Raw genomic sequence first — 16,250 nt, 5'->3', positions numbered from 1 at the left:
TCTCCTGTCTGTTAGGAAGTCGGCCTGGCCCTGAGGACGCTGTTGGCCACGGTGGATGAGACCATTCCTGTCCTGCCCGCCAGCACCCACCGAGAGGTAGGGCCTCATCCAGGGGGCAGCGTGTGGGCCCTGGGGGCTGCGGTGACTGCTCTGCTGGGCGTGACCTTCTGGCCAGCGCCCCAGTCAGGGACTCTGAGGACCAGCCGTCCATCCTGGGGCCCGCGTGGGGTGAATGGCGCCCGTGCCCTGAAGAACAGGGCATCCTGAGGGCAGGTGGGAGCATGGGTGTGGGACTGCGGGCCCCGTGGAGTCCTCGGAAGCATGGACGGAGCAGCGGGCTGGGCTGAGAGAGCCTCCTGCTGGCTTCCTCAAGTTCCTCTGTGAGCAACCCCAAATTCCCACTGAAAGCAGTGCTATGAAAACCTGTGACCAGTAAGTAAGTTTAGCGTCTGCAGCCCACGCCTGGCCCTGCTCACTTCCCTCGCCTCTCCACCCCCGTCTCCTGCATCCACTTTGCTGCTTTCTCTCTGGTGGCCCATGGTCTGTCCTGCAGCCCAGCAGGCCTTGCTTTTGTTTTCTTAGTTTTTTTTCCTTTACTTTTTATTTTGAAGTGATTTCAGACTTATAGAAAGTTTCCAGAACAGCACCATGAGTTTTCAGGTCCCCCGCCCCAGTCTGCCGCCTGCCCCATTGGGCCATGTTTGCGGTCTCTCTGTGTCTGCTCACCAGCATCTGCATCTCCGGTGCCCCCTGGGAGGGGCTGTGCTTGTCATGCCCCTGCCTGTGGTGTTTCCGCTCACCTTCCCTGACGGCGGGGCTGTTCTCTTACTCGGCACAGTCACCACTACTGGGGTTTCACACCGACTGGCAGGGTCATGTTCCGGCTTCTCCCTCTGGTGGGCTATAGCCCAGGGCTCACGGGGCCCCTGACACCAGCGTGTCTCTGTGCTTCTCCTGGGCCAGCTGCTCAGGCGCTCGCTGTCCCCCACGATGGGACCAGGCCACGAGGCTCCGGGTCCCCCCTCCCCGCTGCATCCCCTCGGGAGGCCGTGTCCTGGGCAGCCCGCCCAGCCAGTGTTGGGACACGCGGAGCAGCTGGGCACAGCTCCTGCGCAGGTCTTCTGTATGTGACATCGATTCCCTTACACGACACCACTTAACGTCATTTTGAAAAATGGTTCTGCCCAGTTGTCACCGTGTAGCTTTATGTTTCTCTCCAGTTAGGAGATTAGCGTCTTTGTCTGCTTTATTAGAACTTTAATTGGTTTTCTACAATTAACAATTTTGCACCAGAATGAGGAAACTCCAGGTACCAGAAGTGAGGAAACAGTAGCCCGCCAGGCTCCTCTGTCCATGGGAATTCTCCAGGCAAGAACTTTGGACTGGGTGGCCATTCCCTTCTCCCGGGGATCTTCCCCATCCAGGGGTTGAACCCGAGTCTCCTGCATTGCAAGCGGATTCTTTACCAACTGAGCATGACCAGGTCTGACCGCAGCCGTAGCTGCCAGGCCTGCCACGGCCCCGCCCTGTTGCTGGCTCTCCTGCGCACGGCTCCCTGCCTCCTGCTCTCCTGCTTCCTCCCGCCTTCCCACCCGTCTACCTGGCCAGGTCCCTCTGGACCCAGTGTTAGCATTTCTCTACTTCTCCTGCCAGGGGTCCCAGAGGCCACCCCAAGTCCTGACTCCCTGGTGAGACCCCCAGATTTCAGAACCTCCCTCCCTCCGACCTCGCTTGCCACCCTCTGCTGCCCTGAGTGTGACCACCCCAAGGTGCCCCCCAGTGTTCACAGACACCTTTTCTCCACCGCAGTTCTCTCAACACCTACAGGTCTCGATGTTTCAGGGCCGCCCCCCTGCTGTCAGTGGCCCTCACCCCGAGCCCCGGGCGCCGGCTCTCGGCGGGGGTCGTGGCCCGAGCCCCGAGCTCCGGGCGCCGGCTCTCGGCGGGGGTCGTGGCCCTCGCCCTGAGCCCCGGGCACCGGCTCTCTGCGGGAGTCTGCCCCTACCGCACGCTCTTCCTGCGGTTGTCAGTGGGACCAGTGTGCACCCACCACCCTGCCCAGCATGAACCACACATGTACGCATACACGCATGCACGCGCAGTCTGCTGTCACGTTTCAGGTTAGGCCTTGCTTCTCCATCATCGTGGCCTCGCCCCTCTTCCCTGAGGGACCACAGCCTCTCTCAGCTGCTTGCGCTGCCTCCAAGCTCTCCCCACCTCGGTTCAGTCCCTTCACACACCAGCGCCCCTTCTGGGTTATGGCATTCCCCTTCCCGAAACCCCTCGGGCCTCCCCCTGCTGCGTTTCACAGGAGCACGGTGAGCGGGGGGGCCCATGAGGCCCTTCACGGTGGAAGCCAGTGAGCGGGTGAGGTCCCGGCCAGCTGCTGGGGCACGCCCCCCGTGGCATCTCTATTGCCCTTCAGAGCTGTGACCTGCTCTTCTCCGGGTCCGTCTCTGTGGGGTAGTTTCTCTGATCATCTCTGTGTCCACAGCTCCGGGGGCCTTGTACACAAAAGTGCTTGCTGACTGTTTAAAGAGCAGGTAGATAGATCACGGCGACCCCCACTTCGCCCTCTGATCTGTTTGGAAGGGTCTGGAGTTGACACCCAAGTGGGGCGGGGCCTCCTGACACCCTTGAACCACCTTCCGTGTAGCAAAGGAAGGTCCTGCGGCAGGTGCAGTAGAGGCATGCAGGCCTGGAGGTAGAGACCCAGTTCTGTCTTCTTTCCAGGGAAGAGAGTCTCTTTCTTAGGAGGCAGCTAAGGAGAGCGCCTAAGACCCTGAGCAGTGACCACAGGCAGCTTTCCTGACCATCTTGTCCTTGCAGATCGAGATGGCCCAGAAGCTGCTGAACTCCGACCTGGGGGAGCTCATCAACAAGATGAAACTGGCCCAGCAGTACGTCATGACCAGTCTGCAGCAGGAGTACAAGAAACAGATGCTGACGGCTGCTCACGCGCTGGCCGTGGACGCCAAGAACCTGCTCGACGTCATCGACCAGGCCAGACTGAAGGCCCTGGGGCAGCCGAGGCCGCACTGAGTGCGGCCCACCCCCGCCCCACCCGCCGCGAGGCCCAGCGCCAACGTTTTGACTGACGGCTGCTTGGAAATCTCACATAAGTTTAACTGCGTTTTGATTTGGGTTGTTTTTGTTTCGGCTCTTTAATCATGGTGTTCAGAAAAGTCCGGGATCCACAGTGTGGCGTTTTTCTGAGAGTAAAAGCTGTATGTGAGAAGCTCTTAAAGAATGATGAAGGACAGGCTGCGCTTCTGTCAGGATATGCTTTCGTGGAAATGGCCAAGGCGGTGACGTGCTGATTCCTGAACTGGCCAGACCTTGCTTTGGAAGAAAAGGAGGAGGCGGAGGGTTCCAGGAACCACGGGGCTGAGAAGCCCTTTGCCAGCCGCAGACTTGCGATCCAGACTGGAATTTTTGTCGTCAGAACACTCTTCAGTTGCAATATGCTAATACCACTTTACAGAGGAAGAATATAAAAGCTATATTTTGAAGACTTGAGTCATTTCAGAAAAAAAACTACAACCCTCTCCTCCTTCCTGCCTTTTACTTTCATGTGGGTGTGTGAAACATTTGGTTGGAAACTAGCTGTAGAACACACTAAAAACTTTTGTCTTTTTTCACCAGAATAATGTGCCAGTTTTTTGTAGCGATGTTATTTCTCTCGGAAGCAGAAATGCTTTGTACCAGAGCACCTCCAAACTGCATTGAGAAGAAGTTCTGGAACCATCCCTGTTTTCCATTTTTATATAATTTATAAAGAAAGATTAAAGCCATGTTGACTATTTTACAGCCACTGGAGTGAACTAACCCTTCATTGTGTCTGTCTTCCCAGGAGAGAATTGGGCGAAACAGAGATTTGGTTTTCCTTTGATGTCCAGTTTTACCATCCATTCTGTTAAATAATTTTGAAAAATACACCCTCCCTTTAGTTTGTTGGGGGATATAAATTATTCTCAGGAAGAATATAATGAACTGTACAGTTACTTTGACCTATTAAAAAGGTGTTGCCAGTAAAGTTCTTGGCGTAATATCCTTTCTTTTGGTTCTGTTCCTTTAGATCATTTGAAATTTCTCAGATAACTTGTCAGATCAAGTAATATACAGACAAGCTCCCCAAAATTATTCATTTTACTCTCTGTCCTCTTGACAAGTCAAGAACACCACTCAGAAGAACTGCCCAGCCTAAGTCAAGCTTTCCCTCCATCTTCACGGTGAAATGGGAAATCAAGCTCTGCAGGCGTGCCGTGCTTGCTACCTGGTTAGCAGAGTCGGGAATCTTGCTCTCTTAAGGAGACCATGAGCATGAGGCCCCAGGCCCAGCCTCATCTCCTGGAGCCTTTGGGCCGCCAGCCTGGGGTTTGTACCGCCGGGGACCCTGGAGGGAAAGGCAGAGCCCAGCTCCCAGTGCAGGGACCCGAAGGCCGCGGCGCGGCCCCTCCCTCTGGGCCTCCGCACCTGGAAGGAAGGTCGGGGATGTTGCCCTCCCAAGTCTTTGTTGGGATCTTGAGTCCCCGCGTCCTCATCTTTAAGCTGGTGATTGTAAGGTTGCATACAGCACGCTGGGGTGGTCAGTGAGCTGCCCTGCCTGCATCTTGGGTTCAGCTGTGGGGCTGTGAGCCCGGCTGCAGTGCTTGTCCTCCACCTCCTGGCCGGACTCTCCGTCCCTCCAGCACCACAAGGTGCAGGTGAGTCTGGAGAGGTCCTGTCGGTCAGGAGATCCATCTTGTTTGTGAGAGTGGGTGGAGACAGACAGCGGATGTGTTGGGCACTGGCTTGGGGCCCTGAGGTCAGAAGGCCTGTCCTGGGACTCAGCCTCACCGTGCTGCAGGCAATCGCTGCCTGACCAGGCAGTTTGACGCTGGTCCACACTGGGCAGGAAAAGCAGTGAAAGAAGTGAACACACACCTGCTCACAACGTCACCCTCCGTCTGTCTCCAAATGCGTGTGTTTTAACACTGTTTTAACTGAAGGGTAATTTAGGCGGAGAAAAGGGCACAAATACATTGAGGTTATTGAATTCTTCACAAAGGAGCACGCTGGTGTCACTGACACCCAGACTCGGGAGCAGGACAGCACCCCAAAGTCCCAGCACCCCAAAGTCCCAGCCCCCCGCCCCCCAGCCACTGCCTCTAGAGAGCGGTTACAGCCCCGTTTTCCTTCTCGACTCTACTGAGACATAACCGCGCACTGTCAGCCCGCTGAGGAATGACTGGAGCACTGTCTTCAGACGAGCACGTCCAGCCCCCGTGCAGCCGGTCCCCACGCCCCTGAGGCAGCGGCTGGCCGGGTCTCCCGCACGGGAGAGCTGGTCTTGCCCTGCATGTCTTGCCCTTAGGTCCCTGGCTTCTTTCCTCAGAACTGTGATTTAGGATACTCCTGTCGCTGTTCATCAGGGTTCGTTCTATTTCTGATGATGCTTCATGGTCTGACAGCCTCACAGCTAGTTCACCTGTTCACCTATTGGTGGAGGAGACATCTGAGTTGTTTTCAGTTCCCAGTTCTTTTTTTGGCTGCACCATGTGGCATGTGAGGGCCGAGTTCCCTGACCAGAATGGAACCCGTGCCCTCTGCATCGGGAGCATGGAGTCCTAACCTCTGAACCACCAGGGAACTCCCGGTCTCTGGTTACTATGAATGAAGCCGCCGTGGATGTTTACATACAAACATCCGTGTGTTTGCATACATACATACGTGTGTTTTCACTTCTCATGGGCAGACAACTATGAGTGAAATTTCTGGAACTTACGCTAAGTGTGAACTTTATTAAGAACTGCCAGTCTGTTTACCGTGTAGAAACCGTTTTCCACCCCAGCCAGATACATGCACGGCTTCCTGCTGCTCCACCTTCTCACCAGGATTTGGCATTATCAGTCTCTTATGCTTTCAGACTTTCTAGTGAATGTGTTCCATCTCATTTTAAATTGTGTTCATGTACGATAATGTCGAACAGTCTCTTCCTATACTTATTGGGCATTTATATATCTTTCTTGGGAAGTCTCTGCTCAGATATTTCGCCCTGTTTAAAATCAGGCCATTTGTCATTCTGCCCCTGGGCAGTAGGAATTCACGGGTGTCCTGGATACACGTCTCTGTTAGATTCTTGTTTTCCACACATTTTCTCCCAGTCTGGGACATGGCTGTTTACTTTCTTAACTGTACCCCAGTGTCATCTTACCCAAAAATTCAGTGAAAGAATTATTGGCATTGGAACTTTATTGACTTTATAGGTCAGTTTGAGGAGAATTTTGTCTTCAAAAATGTGAACTTAATATATCTCTGTTTCTTTAAATTTTTGATTTCAGTAATGCGTTGCTGTTTTCAGTGTGAATAGAGGTCTTAAATATCTTTTGTTAGTGTATTCCTGTTCTATGTTTCTGATGCTATTGTTTTAAAATTTTCTTATTCTTACTTAACATGGGTGTGCACATAGTGTTTTCTAGTCTACCTTTTTTAACTGAAGTATGGTTGATTTACATTGTTTCAGGTGTACAACAAAGTGATTCAATATATACACACACATTGTTATTTTTTAGTCACTAAGTTGTGTCTCTTTTTTGACCCCATGAACTGTAGCCCGTCAGACTTCTCTCTCCATGGGATTTTCCAGGCAAGAGTACTGCAGAAGGTTGCCACTTCCTCCTCCAGGGGATCTTTCTGACCCAGGGATCAAACCCGCATCTCCTGCGTTGGCCGGGCAGATTCTTTTATCACTATATATGTGTTCTTTTTCAGATTCTTTTTCATCACAGTTTACTATAAGATACTGAGTATAACTAACAGATAACAGTGGGTCCTTGTTGTCTACTCCAGCACTTTTGCCTGGAAAATCCCATGGACAGAGGAGCCTGGTAGGCTGCAGTCCATGGGGTCACTAAGAGTCGGGCATGACTGAGCAACTTCAGGTTCACTCTTCACTTTCATGCATTGGAGGAGGAAATGGCAACCCACTCCAGTGTTCTTGCCTGGAGAATCCCAGGGACGGGGGAGCCTGGTGGGCTGCTGTCTGTGGGGTCGCACAGAGTCTGACACGACCGAAGTGACTTAGCAGGAGCAGCAGCAGTGTGTCTCTATTAATCCCAAACTCCTAATCGATCTCCCCTTTGGTGACCGTAACTTTGTTTTCAAGTCTGTGAGTCTGTTTCTGTTTTGTAAATAAGTCCATTTGTATCGTTTTGGGGGATCCCACATGTACCTGCTCGGTGTTGGTCTTCCCTGTCTGACTTAGCTCACTGAGAGCGATCATCTCTAGGCCCGTCCACGTGGCGGCACATGGACTTTGCGGTTGTCGGTGGCTGGGTTCACACGTGCGCAGTCATTCACCCTGTATCCTCAGTGGGCCAGTGCCTGCCCCTGCCTGGAATGGTGCTGGTCCTCACGGACCAGAGAGCGGGCACCCTCAGAGGAGGCGGGCTCAGCTCAGCCTCTCTATGCAGGGTCCCCTCGGTGGGGCTGCCTGCCATGTTCCGAGCCCAGGTCTGACCAGGTTTGTGTACCACCGATGAGGGCTGTACATCTGTTAAAGCTTTTGAATCATACTTGACATTAGTTTGTTATTTTGCTGAATTTGACAATAAAAACAGACAGTTGTTTTTTAGGTTCTTTTCCCCTCTGGGGGAAGAACAGTCTTTCGATTTACCCAAACTTTTGGCATCGACTTCTTTTTAGAAATTCATCTCTCTTTTTTTGTTATTACACAAGTGTACGAGCGGTGCATGTGCACTGAAGAAAATGAGGAAATCCGGCCAAATCAAAAAATGTTTAATTGCCTCAAGGTCAGGAACAAAACAAAGATGGCACTTTCATGACTTCGGTCAACCTGGGGCTAGAAGTTCCAGCCAGAGTGGTTGGGCAAGAAAGGAAATATAGGGTGTCCAGGCTGGAGAGAGGGGAAGCCACTCCAGCTCACAGGTGATTTAGACACAGAACATCCTGAAAGGCCCGCAAGGACTGCTGAAGACAGTAAATTCAGCAAATGGATAATCCACACGTGCTGTATCCACACAGTGGGGTGTTAACTCAGCCATAGAAAGAAGAGGCACAACACGGGCGGACCTAGACCACATCAGGCTGTGAAAGAAGCCAGACAGGAGGCCACAGAGATTGCATGTGATTTTGTGATTTGTAAGGAAAAGCGACTTGGGACTCTTCCTACGATTAAGTTAGAGGTATTGATATGGGTCTATTACCCTGGACTGCGGGGTTGGACCTGGTGTAATTCAGGGGCCCTTACGAGACGGAGGGCTTGTCTAGAGAGGGAGGGAAGCCAGTGCGACGGTTAGAGCAGGAACTGGAGTGGTGCCCCCACGGGCATCCTGGGCGACTGGGAGCTGGAAGAGGTGAGGGCGAATTCTCCCCTGAGCCTCCCGAAGGGCCCCTGCTGGCCTGGCCTGCATTCCCGCAGGACCGAGCGCAGACTGCTGGCTTGCGCTGTCGGAGAAAGCCTGTGGTGGTCTAAGCCAGCAGCATGTGGAGTCTAAGGCACATGGGCTTGTTCAGTCACTAAGTTGTGTCTGACTCTGCAACCCCATGAACTGCAGCACACCAGGCTTCCCTTTCCTTCACTATCTCCCGGAGTTGGCTCAAACTCATGTCTGTTGAGTTGGTGATGCCATCTAACCATCTCATCCTGTGTCGACCCCTTCTTCAGCCCTCAATCATCTTTCCCAGCATCAGCATCTTTTCCAATGAGTTGGCTCTTCCCAATAGGTAAAGTATTATAGCTTCAGCATCAGTCCTTCCAATGAGTATTCAGGGTTGATTTCCTTTAGGATTGACTGGTTTGATCTCCTTGCAGTCCAAGAGATTCTCAAGACTCTACACGTGGACATCACTAGGTGGTCAGTATCAAAATCAGATTGATTATATTTGCAGCCAGAGATGGAGAAGCTCTATACAGTCAGCAAAAACAATATCTGGAGCTGACTGTGGCTCAGATCATGAGCTCCTTCTTGCAAAATCCAGGCTTAAATTGAAAAAAGCAGGGAAAAACACTATACCATTCAGGTATGACCTAAATCAAATCCCTTATGACTGTACAGCGGAAGTGATGAATAGAGTTGCCCTTGGACCAGCCTCACCCTTGTTGGGGGGAGTGCAGCCCAGCCCCTCCCTGCTGTGCCTTCTCCAGGCCTGGTCCCCAAAGGACCAAACCTCCCCATCCCCAAGCCCTCACCTCCCCAGGGATCCCCCAGGGATACTCAGATACTCTCAAAAGAGACCTCACTTCCATCCTTTGTTTTCCCATCTCACCCTCAGCTGGAGTCACAGACCTCCAACAACTTGCCCCGACAAGGGAGGGGGCACCTGGCAAATCGCCTTTCTTGCAAGAAGCCTCAGTAATGGAAGAATAAGTCAACCTCCCTTGGTCTCAGCCAGACCACCTCCACTGCCCCGCTTCCTGCTCGGACCCTGGCTTGTCGGTTTCCCAACCTTGGGAAGTAATCTGGAGAAGACGGCTAATGAGTCACTTCTCAGGAAATTATGAGAAGTCTGCTGCCAAAGTGAGTCACCGGAAATGAGGTGCGGGGAGTTGGGGGGGTGACCCCCAAATGCACACACGCAGTCACTGCAAACCCAATGCCAGCTGTGAGGGCATGAGTGGGTCATTGTGAGCACATGAGCGGTGCCTGTTCCTTCTGCTGCGTCGTCTTTCTTTTGCGCTGTTTTCTCTGCTCCTGATGGAACATTTTATTGGAATTCAAAGTCCCAAATCTTTTTTTTTTTTTTTTTTAGCTCTTTAAGGTCAAAAATCATTGATTTTTCTGTTTACTTATTCTTCCATTACTTTCAGATATTACTCAGCTTCAAAATTCCTACTTGGAATCTTAGTTTTTTAAACTCCATGTCAAGTCTTTCCCAGTCTTGCTCTGAAAGACTTCCCAGGACCTTCCCTTCTGGTGGTCCTGAGATGTCGTTCAAGGCCACGGAGACTGCCGCTGCCTCCCTCTCCCTTCTGCCTGGCCCTGCCTGATGGACCCGGCTGCCCAGCTCTGAGGGGTCTTTCTCTAAGACAGTCCTCAGGGGCAGGTGTCTCAGGGGACAAGGGTGATCTTGGAGCCTGTGGGGCTCCACCGCTGCCCCTGTTGTTGGGGTCCCTTGGGATTGAGGGTAGGTCTGGAGAGGGCAGCGTCATATCCAGTGCACACTGCTCAAAGGTGGGGGGCTTCACCTCCTGTGACCCCAGGACAGGTCAGATGCGGCCAGACTTAGGTCCCTGTTCCTCCGGGCAGGAGCAAGCCAGGCCCGGCCTTACCAAGACTGTGGACCCAGAACAGCCCCACCCCCAAGCTCACTGGGCGCAGATTCCACTCTCAGGGATGGAAGCTCTGCTTTGCAGCTGCTTGTTCCACATCCAAGCAGGAATGTCCCTGACACTTGCCACACCAGGTCTTATTAGTAACAGACCCTGAATAAGAAATGATGGGAATCCCTGGCTCCTGGGGCTGAAAACCTGAGCGCTCAGGCTGGCTCATTCAGCATCGTTTTCCCTCATGAAGGCCAGAGAGACCGCAGAGCTGGGGCCAAGCTGCTCCCAGCCCCTGGATGGTGCCCTTACTGGAGGTCCTGGGCGTGTGACGGGTGAGGGGCTCTGGGTGCTGGACCCACCTTCACCTCCATCACAGCCGCACCTGGAAACCAACGATGGGCGCGTCACCCTAGAGATAAAAAGGACCCTCAGGACGCCAAGGATCAAGTTATGGTTAGTGCAAGGAGGCAGGCACACGAGGCCATGCTCCACGACTCCGTCCGCACGCCTGCTCTGCGAGGCCGGACCCAGAGAGCAGAGTAGCGGTTGCGGGGCTGGAGCGGGTGCTGCTGAGCACAGGGTTCCCGTCTGGGGCGCTGACAGAGTTCTGGGCCTAGACGGAGTGATGGCAGCACAACGTGATGAATGTGCCGAAGCCACTGGACGTGGACTTCGAAGCAGGAGCTTTTATATTCTGTGCACTTTACCACAATAAGAAAAAGAGAGCAAGTGCGGGGGACTGAGGCTCACGATCTCGGGTGTCCTGCAGGGATTCACCGGGGAACCGACCCATCTGTGTGGCCCAGACCAGGCCCCTTCTCTGTCCGCCACCATCTTGGAAGCGCTTGGCACAGCTGTCCCAGCCCTGTCTGGTCCTGTGGATAAAGTTGGAGGCGGAAAGCTAGCAGTTAAATTTCCTGGATGTGGGTCATCGTAACACACAAGTGCCCTCTTCACATCTTGTGTGGGAGATACGGACCATAGTCCCTTCCAGCAGCGATGTGGGAATGGCTCGGAAGCCTGCGTCTCATCATGTGGCTCCCGCGCTTCCTGACCCAGGGAGCCCCGTCCAGTGTCTCCAGGGCGTCGTTAGTCTGTGTCCCGAAACCTGGATGAACCACAGTCTCCAAGCTGGGGGGCAGCTCTCTGAAGTCCCCTTCCCGAGGCTCCACTTCCCCAGACGCTTCTCCCTGTGAAGAAGGAAGGCCCCTCACCAGCCCCAGGTCCACCCCGGGCCTGGACCTGAGCTCAGGAGACCATTCACCACCAGCCCAGGACTGGGGGCCCTGGGATCCAGACTCTGCTGTGTCCGGGTGCTCTGAATCCAGGGCGGTGGTGGAGTGGGGCTGGGGAAGGGGTGACCTGGACTGTTGCCCTGGTGTCCCCAACATGCCCTGAGGGACATCTCATGAAAGCAAAGCAAAGACATTGATAAGGAGTGTAAATGCCAAAAATGCCTTTGCAGGTGTATGTTAGCAGTTCTCTTTTTTTTTTGCTAACCTCAGGACTCATCTCAGTTGTCATGTCCTTAGGCGGAAAGAGAAGCCCCTTCACAGAGCTGGGACAGTCTGTGATTAAGCTGGAGTATTTTCTGGAACCATCCCAGTCTTCAAGATCCATTGCATGGGATGTCTGCACAGTCTCTTTCATTGTGGATGAGCATTAGCCAGCGAGGTAGCTAAAACCAATTTATTGAATCATTTCAAGAACTGCTCTAATTTTGATCAATCCTCATCTCATTTCATTATCTCCAACCTTCCTATTTCCTATTTCCCATTTCCAACAGCAAAAAGAAAACACAGCACGTGAGCTGGTAGACGCATGCCTTTCTCTTTCCTTACATTCATAGGAAAATCTGCCTGGGCCGTATCACCTGAATGACCGTCACTTTATAATCAGTGTTGAAGTTACTGGCGTGGGTCATCTAACCTTGTTCTTCTTTTTTCCGGGTATCTCCCTCTGGCTCTTCTAACTCATTCTCAGTTATATATAAAATCTGAGGGCATTCTCTGGCAGTCCAGTGGTTAGGACTCTGGGCTTTCACTGCCGAGAGCCCAGGTTCAGTCCCTGGTCAGGGAACTAAGATCCAGCAAGCTGCATGGTGTGGCCACCCACCCCCCACCCCCCCCCCCCCAAAAAAAGAAATCAGTTTGTCAGTTTCCCATTTTTAAAAAGCCCCTTGGGGTTTTGAGTCAGCTTTCATGGTGGAACCTCACTCACTCAGTGCACAGCTCCACACCAGCTGGTGGCCAGCTGAGCCAGCTCTGCTTGGCCTGGAGGCTCCTCGGCCACCCAGGGGCCAGGACGAGGAGCAATCCTCTCAGTGACCTGGGTGCGTGGTGGGGCGGGGGTCAAGCTCCGGGCCGAACCCCACAGCCACAACTCAGGTCTCTGGTGGCCTAAGCGGGTCACGTGGTTGAGCCTGGCCTCAACGGAGCGAGAAACACCCTGTTCCCGTGGGAGAAGGCCCGGGAGTGCTGACTTCCAGTCGGTGTCCGGACCTGCCAGGCCTTTCTTGCAGCCTCTGCTGACAGGGTCGTAAAGGCCCCTGTGAAAGCCAGGTGCTTTCCAGCCCGGGGCTTTCCTCACCCTGAGGGCAGAGCTCATTGAAGGGTCAGCCGTGGACCATCTCACAGAACTGTCGCGGGGAGGTCACTGCTCGACTTCAGCATGTCACCTGTGAGGGGTCAGAGCCGCCACACTGCTGAGAGAGAGCTTTCCAGTCGCACCGCTGACATGGGCAGTGTTGGCACTGACCTCTCCAGAAACGAGCCTTGTCTCCAGAAATCGGGCCAGCAGTCCTTCCTGGGTCCCTGAGCTATTCCCAAAGGAAAGCCCCATTCGTTGCTTTAAAAGGCGTGTTTCCTTTTCATGGCTAAGAATTACTCCTCCAAATGTATGATATACTTGTGTTTTGATCAGTTGTGAACTGATAATTGTGATGATCAATAAATCCAGAAGAATTGTGTGTGTTTTTTTTAACACTTAGAGCCTCACAGGAACTAAAAAAAAATTCAACATTTCAATTAATATACGTTTGTGTCGTAGAGGAGTATGTCCTAGAGTGAGCCATACAACTCTCAAATGGTAGAGGTGATTTCTGTGGGTAACAAAGATGTGGCGGGTCTCAGTGATGAAGAGGTTCCTCGTGTGCTGTTTGTAACGTATCATGGTGAATGTCAAATCGATATGGTATTCATATCCCATCTGGTTACATTTAAAAGTGATACGACAGTTTTATTTTTAAGTGTCAATATTTACAGTATGCCAGAAATTGTATTCTTTGTAGCTATTTAAACTTATGCAATCTTTTAGGTGTCAACTTAATGTGTGAGGGGGATAAAACATATTTTAAATGACTTTAGGGAGTATGTGAACAAAACTGGGGACCAGTGTGTCAGTGAACCTCACGGTCAGAGGAAACCAGGAGATGGGTTATGGACCCCTCGGCGGGACAGCCCCTCCACGCCTGATCGGGAGGCGACAGCTGTCAAGGATCGGATGAAGCACTTAGTTCAAGCCTGGCCTGAGGACTGAAGGAGGAGATACATGTGGTGCCAAGAACAGACCCTGGGGCTGGAGGAAGCTCGCAATGCCCGGAGGTGAACAACAGAGCTGCGCTCAGCTCTGCTTTCTCAGGAAAGGCGGAAGGAAACTCTTCTCAACTCGAAAGCCCAGCAAGAAGGTGGATTGAGTCCCCCCTCCCGTCCTCTGCTGACTGTACTGCTTCCAGACGTGGCCCAGTTCTGGTCGCCCGATGTGCACAGCAGTGGAGAGAGGAGGACACAGGGGCCCTCTGTGGGTGCTGGGGGACCACGACAGAGCACCCAGTGGCATTCCAGGCCCCACAGTAGGAACAAGAACGGTGTCCTCTCACCACGGACCACACCAGCCCAGGAGGCCCCAACGGGGATGCCATGCTAATCCCAGCAGGTTCAGGGTCCATGGGGCTCCACACACGGCCTCTTCAGAGAAGACAGGCCATCCAGCTTCACCAGGATGACCTTCCTGAGACAGAAACCCCAGCACGGCTTGAAAGTGAAGGTGTTAGTCACTCAGTCGCGTCTGACTCTTTGCAACCCCATCAACTGGTGCCCACCAGGCTCCTCTGTCCATGGAATTTTCCAGGCAACAGTCCTGGAGTGGGTTGCCATTCCCTTCTCCAGGGGAATTTCCCAACACAGGGATTGAACCTGGGTCTCCTGCATTGGCAGGCAGATTCTTTACCAGTTCTTTTTCATTGACAAAGAGCCTGGTTCTAGGCAGAAGCGGAGGCGAGGTTCTAGGTGTGGGCAGAAGACAAGCATGTGGGCCTGTGACTTCCTCCAGTGTGAACACCTAGATTTACCTCTGGGCTCGCTTTTCCTAACTCCCTCAAACCAGGCTCAGAGCAGCATGAGGACAAGTGGTGAAGGCGGTCAGGATGGCCCCAGGCAGAGCAGGGTGGAGGGCTGAGGGCTGTTCCCAGGGAGGCAGGCCACACCCGGCTGTGTCTTTACCCCCACCAGCAACAGGATGGCATGTGAAGCTTTTGACGCTTTGGAAAGTGTGGCAACTGGACGAGGGCAGGCCCAGGAGCCTCGGGGGCCGATGTCTACAGGTAGGCCAGGAGTTCTCTGGTGTTGAAGAGCTGACTTCCTCAGTCATGGAGATGGGTTGGCCGGTGATGGAGAGGAATGTCTCATATGAAATATTAGGGAAATTCCCTAGCAGTCCAGTGGTTAGAACTTGGTCACTGCTGGGGGCCTGGATTTGCTCCCTAGTCTGGGAACAGACCACAAGCCATGCAGAGTGGTAAAAAAAAAAAAAAAAGAAAGAAAGAAAGAAAATCTTTACCCCATGAAAGCAGCCTCCTGTGTTGTGTCCGACTCTTTCTGACCCCGTGGACTGCAGCACGCCAGGCTTCCCTGTCCTTCACCACCTCCCGGAGTTTGCTCACTCATGTCCATCGAGTCGGTGAGGCCATCCAACATCACTGTGCTGTCTTACAAAGTTGTTATTGTTTCACCTTTCATGTGAGCCTGGAATCTCCCTGGAATTGAGCTGCGATGCATTTTTCCCTGTGGACCCCTAACTGCCCCAGCGCCGTTTATGAGGAAGCCGTGGTCACCCGGTGCTCCGTGGTGCCCACTTCCTCATCAGTCAAGCCCGCACACGCGTGGCTGCTCTCTGCCCTCTGTCTTCTCCCATCCGTCTCTGTCTGTTGACAGGGCAGTGCCACTCTGTCTTAATCACTACGGCTTCGTAGTAAGTCCTGACCTGGGAGAGCAAACCCTGCCACCTGGTTCTTCTTCTCGAGAGTGACGTGGCTGTTTGTGCCCTTAGTGTTTCCACACAAATTGCAAGTAAACTTGTCAAGGCCCGTCCCCTGCCGCCACCCCAACAGCAACAACAGAAGCAACCCCCTGGGACTGCAGTGAACAGATAGATCAGTGTGGGGACAAGTGACATCTTCACATTAGTGAGTCTAGCAAGTGCTCTCTTTCTCTGTTTATTTAGGTCTTACTAAATGTCACAGTAATGTTTGATAGATTTCTGATGTGTTTTGCACATCTTTTAATACATGAACTCCTGGATTTTTTACTGTTTCATTCTGCTTACATTTAATTTTAAAAATTGTACCCAGTATATAGAATTATGGTTAATCTAAAAATACTGACCTTACAGACAAAATCCTTGGTGAATGGAAGTTCATTGGTAGATTATTTCGAAGAAACATCACAGTAAATGATAAGAATGACAGTATAAAGCTATTGTCGTGTTAAAAATGAATACTTATTAGCCCTTTATATGATTTCATGTTTGCTTAATGGCTTCTCCCTATAGGAAAAATAGCTTGTATTTGTTTCTTTTGACTCCAGGAAATGCTACAGGTTACATACACCACATCCTCATTCACCCCCAAGGTCTTGGGAGAACATACATCAGGAGAAGTTGCAGCAGAAATGAGTCGGTGGCCTGGTGGGGATGCGGTAGTCTTCTC

At 52.5% G+C, this 16,250-nt stretch overlaps 1 protein-coding gene across 19 annotated transcripts in view; it reads left to right on the top strand.

Annotated features, from left to right (window-relative positions):
• The window catches only part of PTK2 (protein tyrosine kinase 2), a 189,657-nt gene extending 185,621 nt beyond the window's left edge, over positions 1-4,036 (top strand). For all 19 annotated transcript variants that reach the window (XM_018058634.1, XM_018058626.1, XM_018058616.1 and 16 more), the window contains 2 exons: positions 16-96; positions 2,830-4,036. In XM_018058634.1, the coding sequence (XP_017914123.1) occupies positions 16-96; positions 2,830-3,042 (294 nt within the window). In that variant the 3' untranslated portion in view covers positions 3,043-4,036. The remainder of the gene's footprint in view (positions 1-15; positions 97-2,829) is intronic.

The sequence above is a fragment of the Capra hircus genome, chromosome 14 (assembly GCF_001704415.2).
Source record: "Capra hircus breed San Clemente chromosome 14, ASM170441v1, whole genome shotgun sequence".
Taxonomy (NCBI): domain Eukaryota; kingdom Metazoa; phylum Chordata; class Mammalia; order Artiodactyla; family Bovidae; genus Capra; species Capra hircus.
Note: the sequence above shows the minus strand (reverse complement) of the source record. Positions and strands in the feature narration are given on the sequence as shown.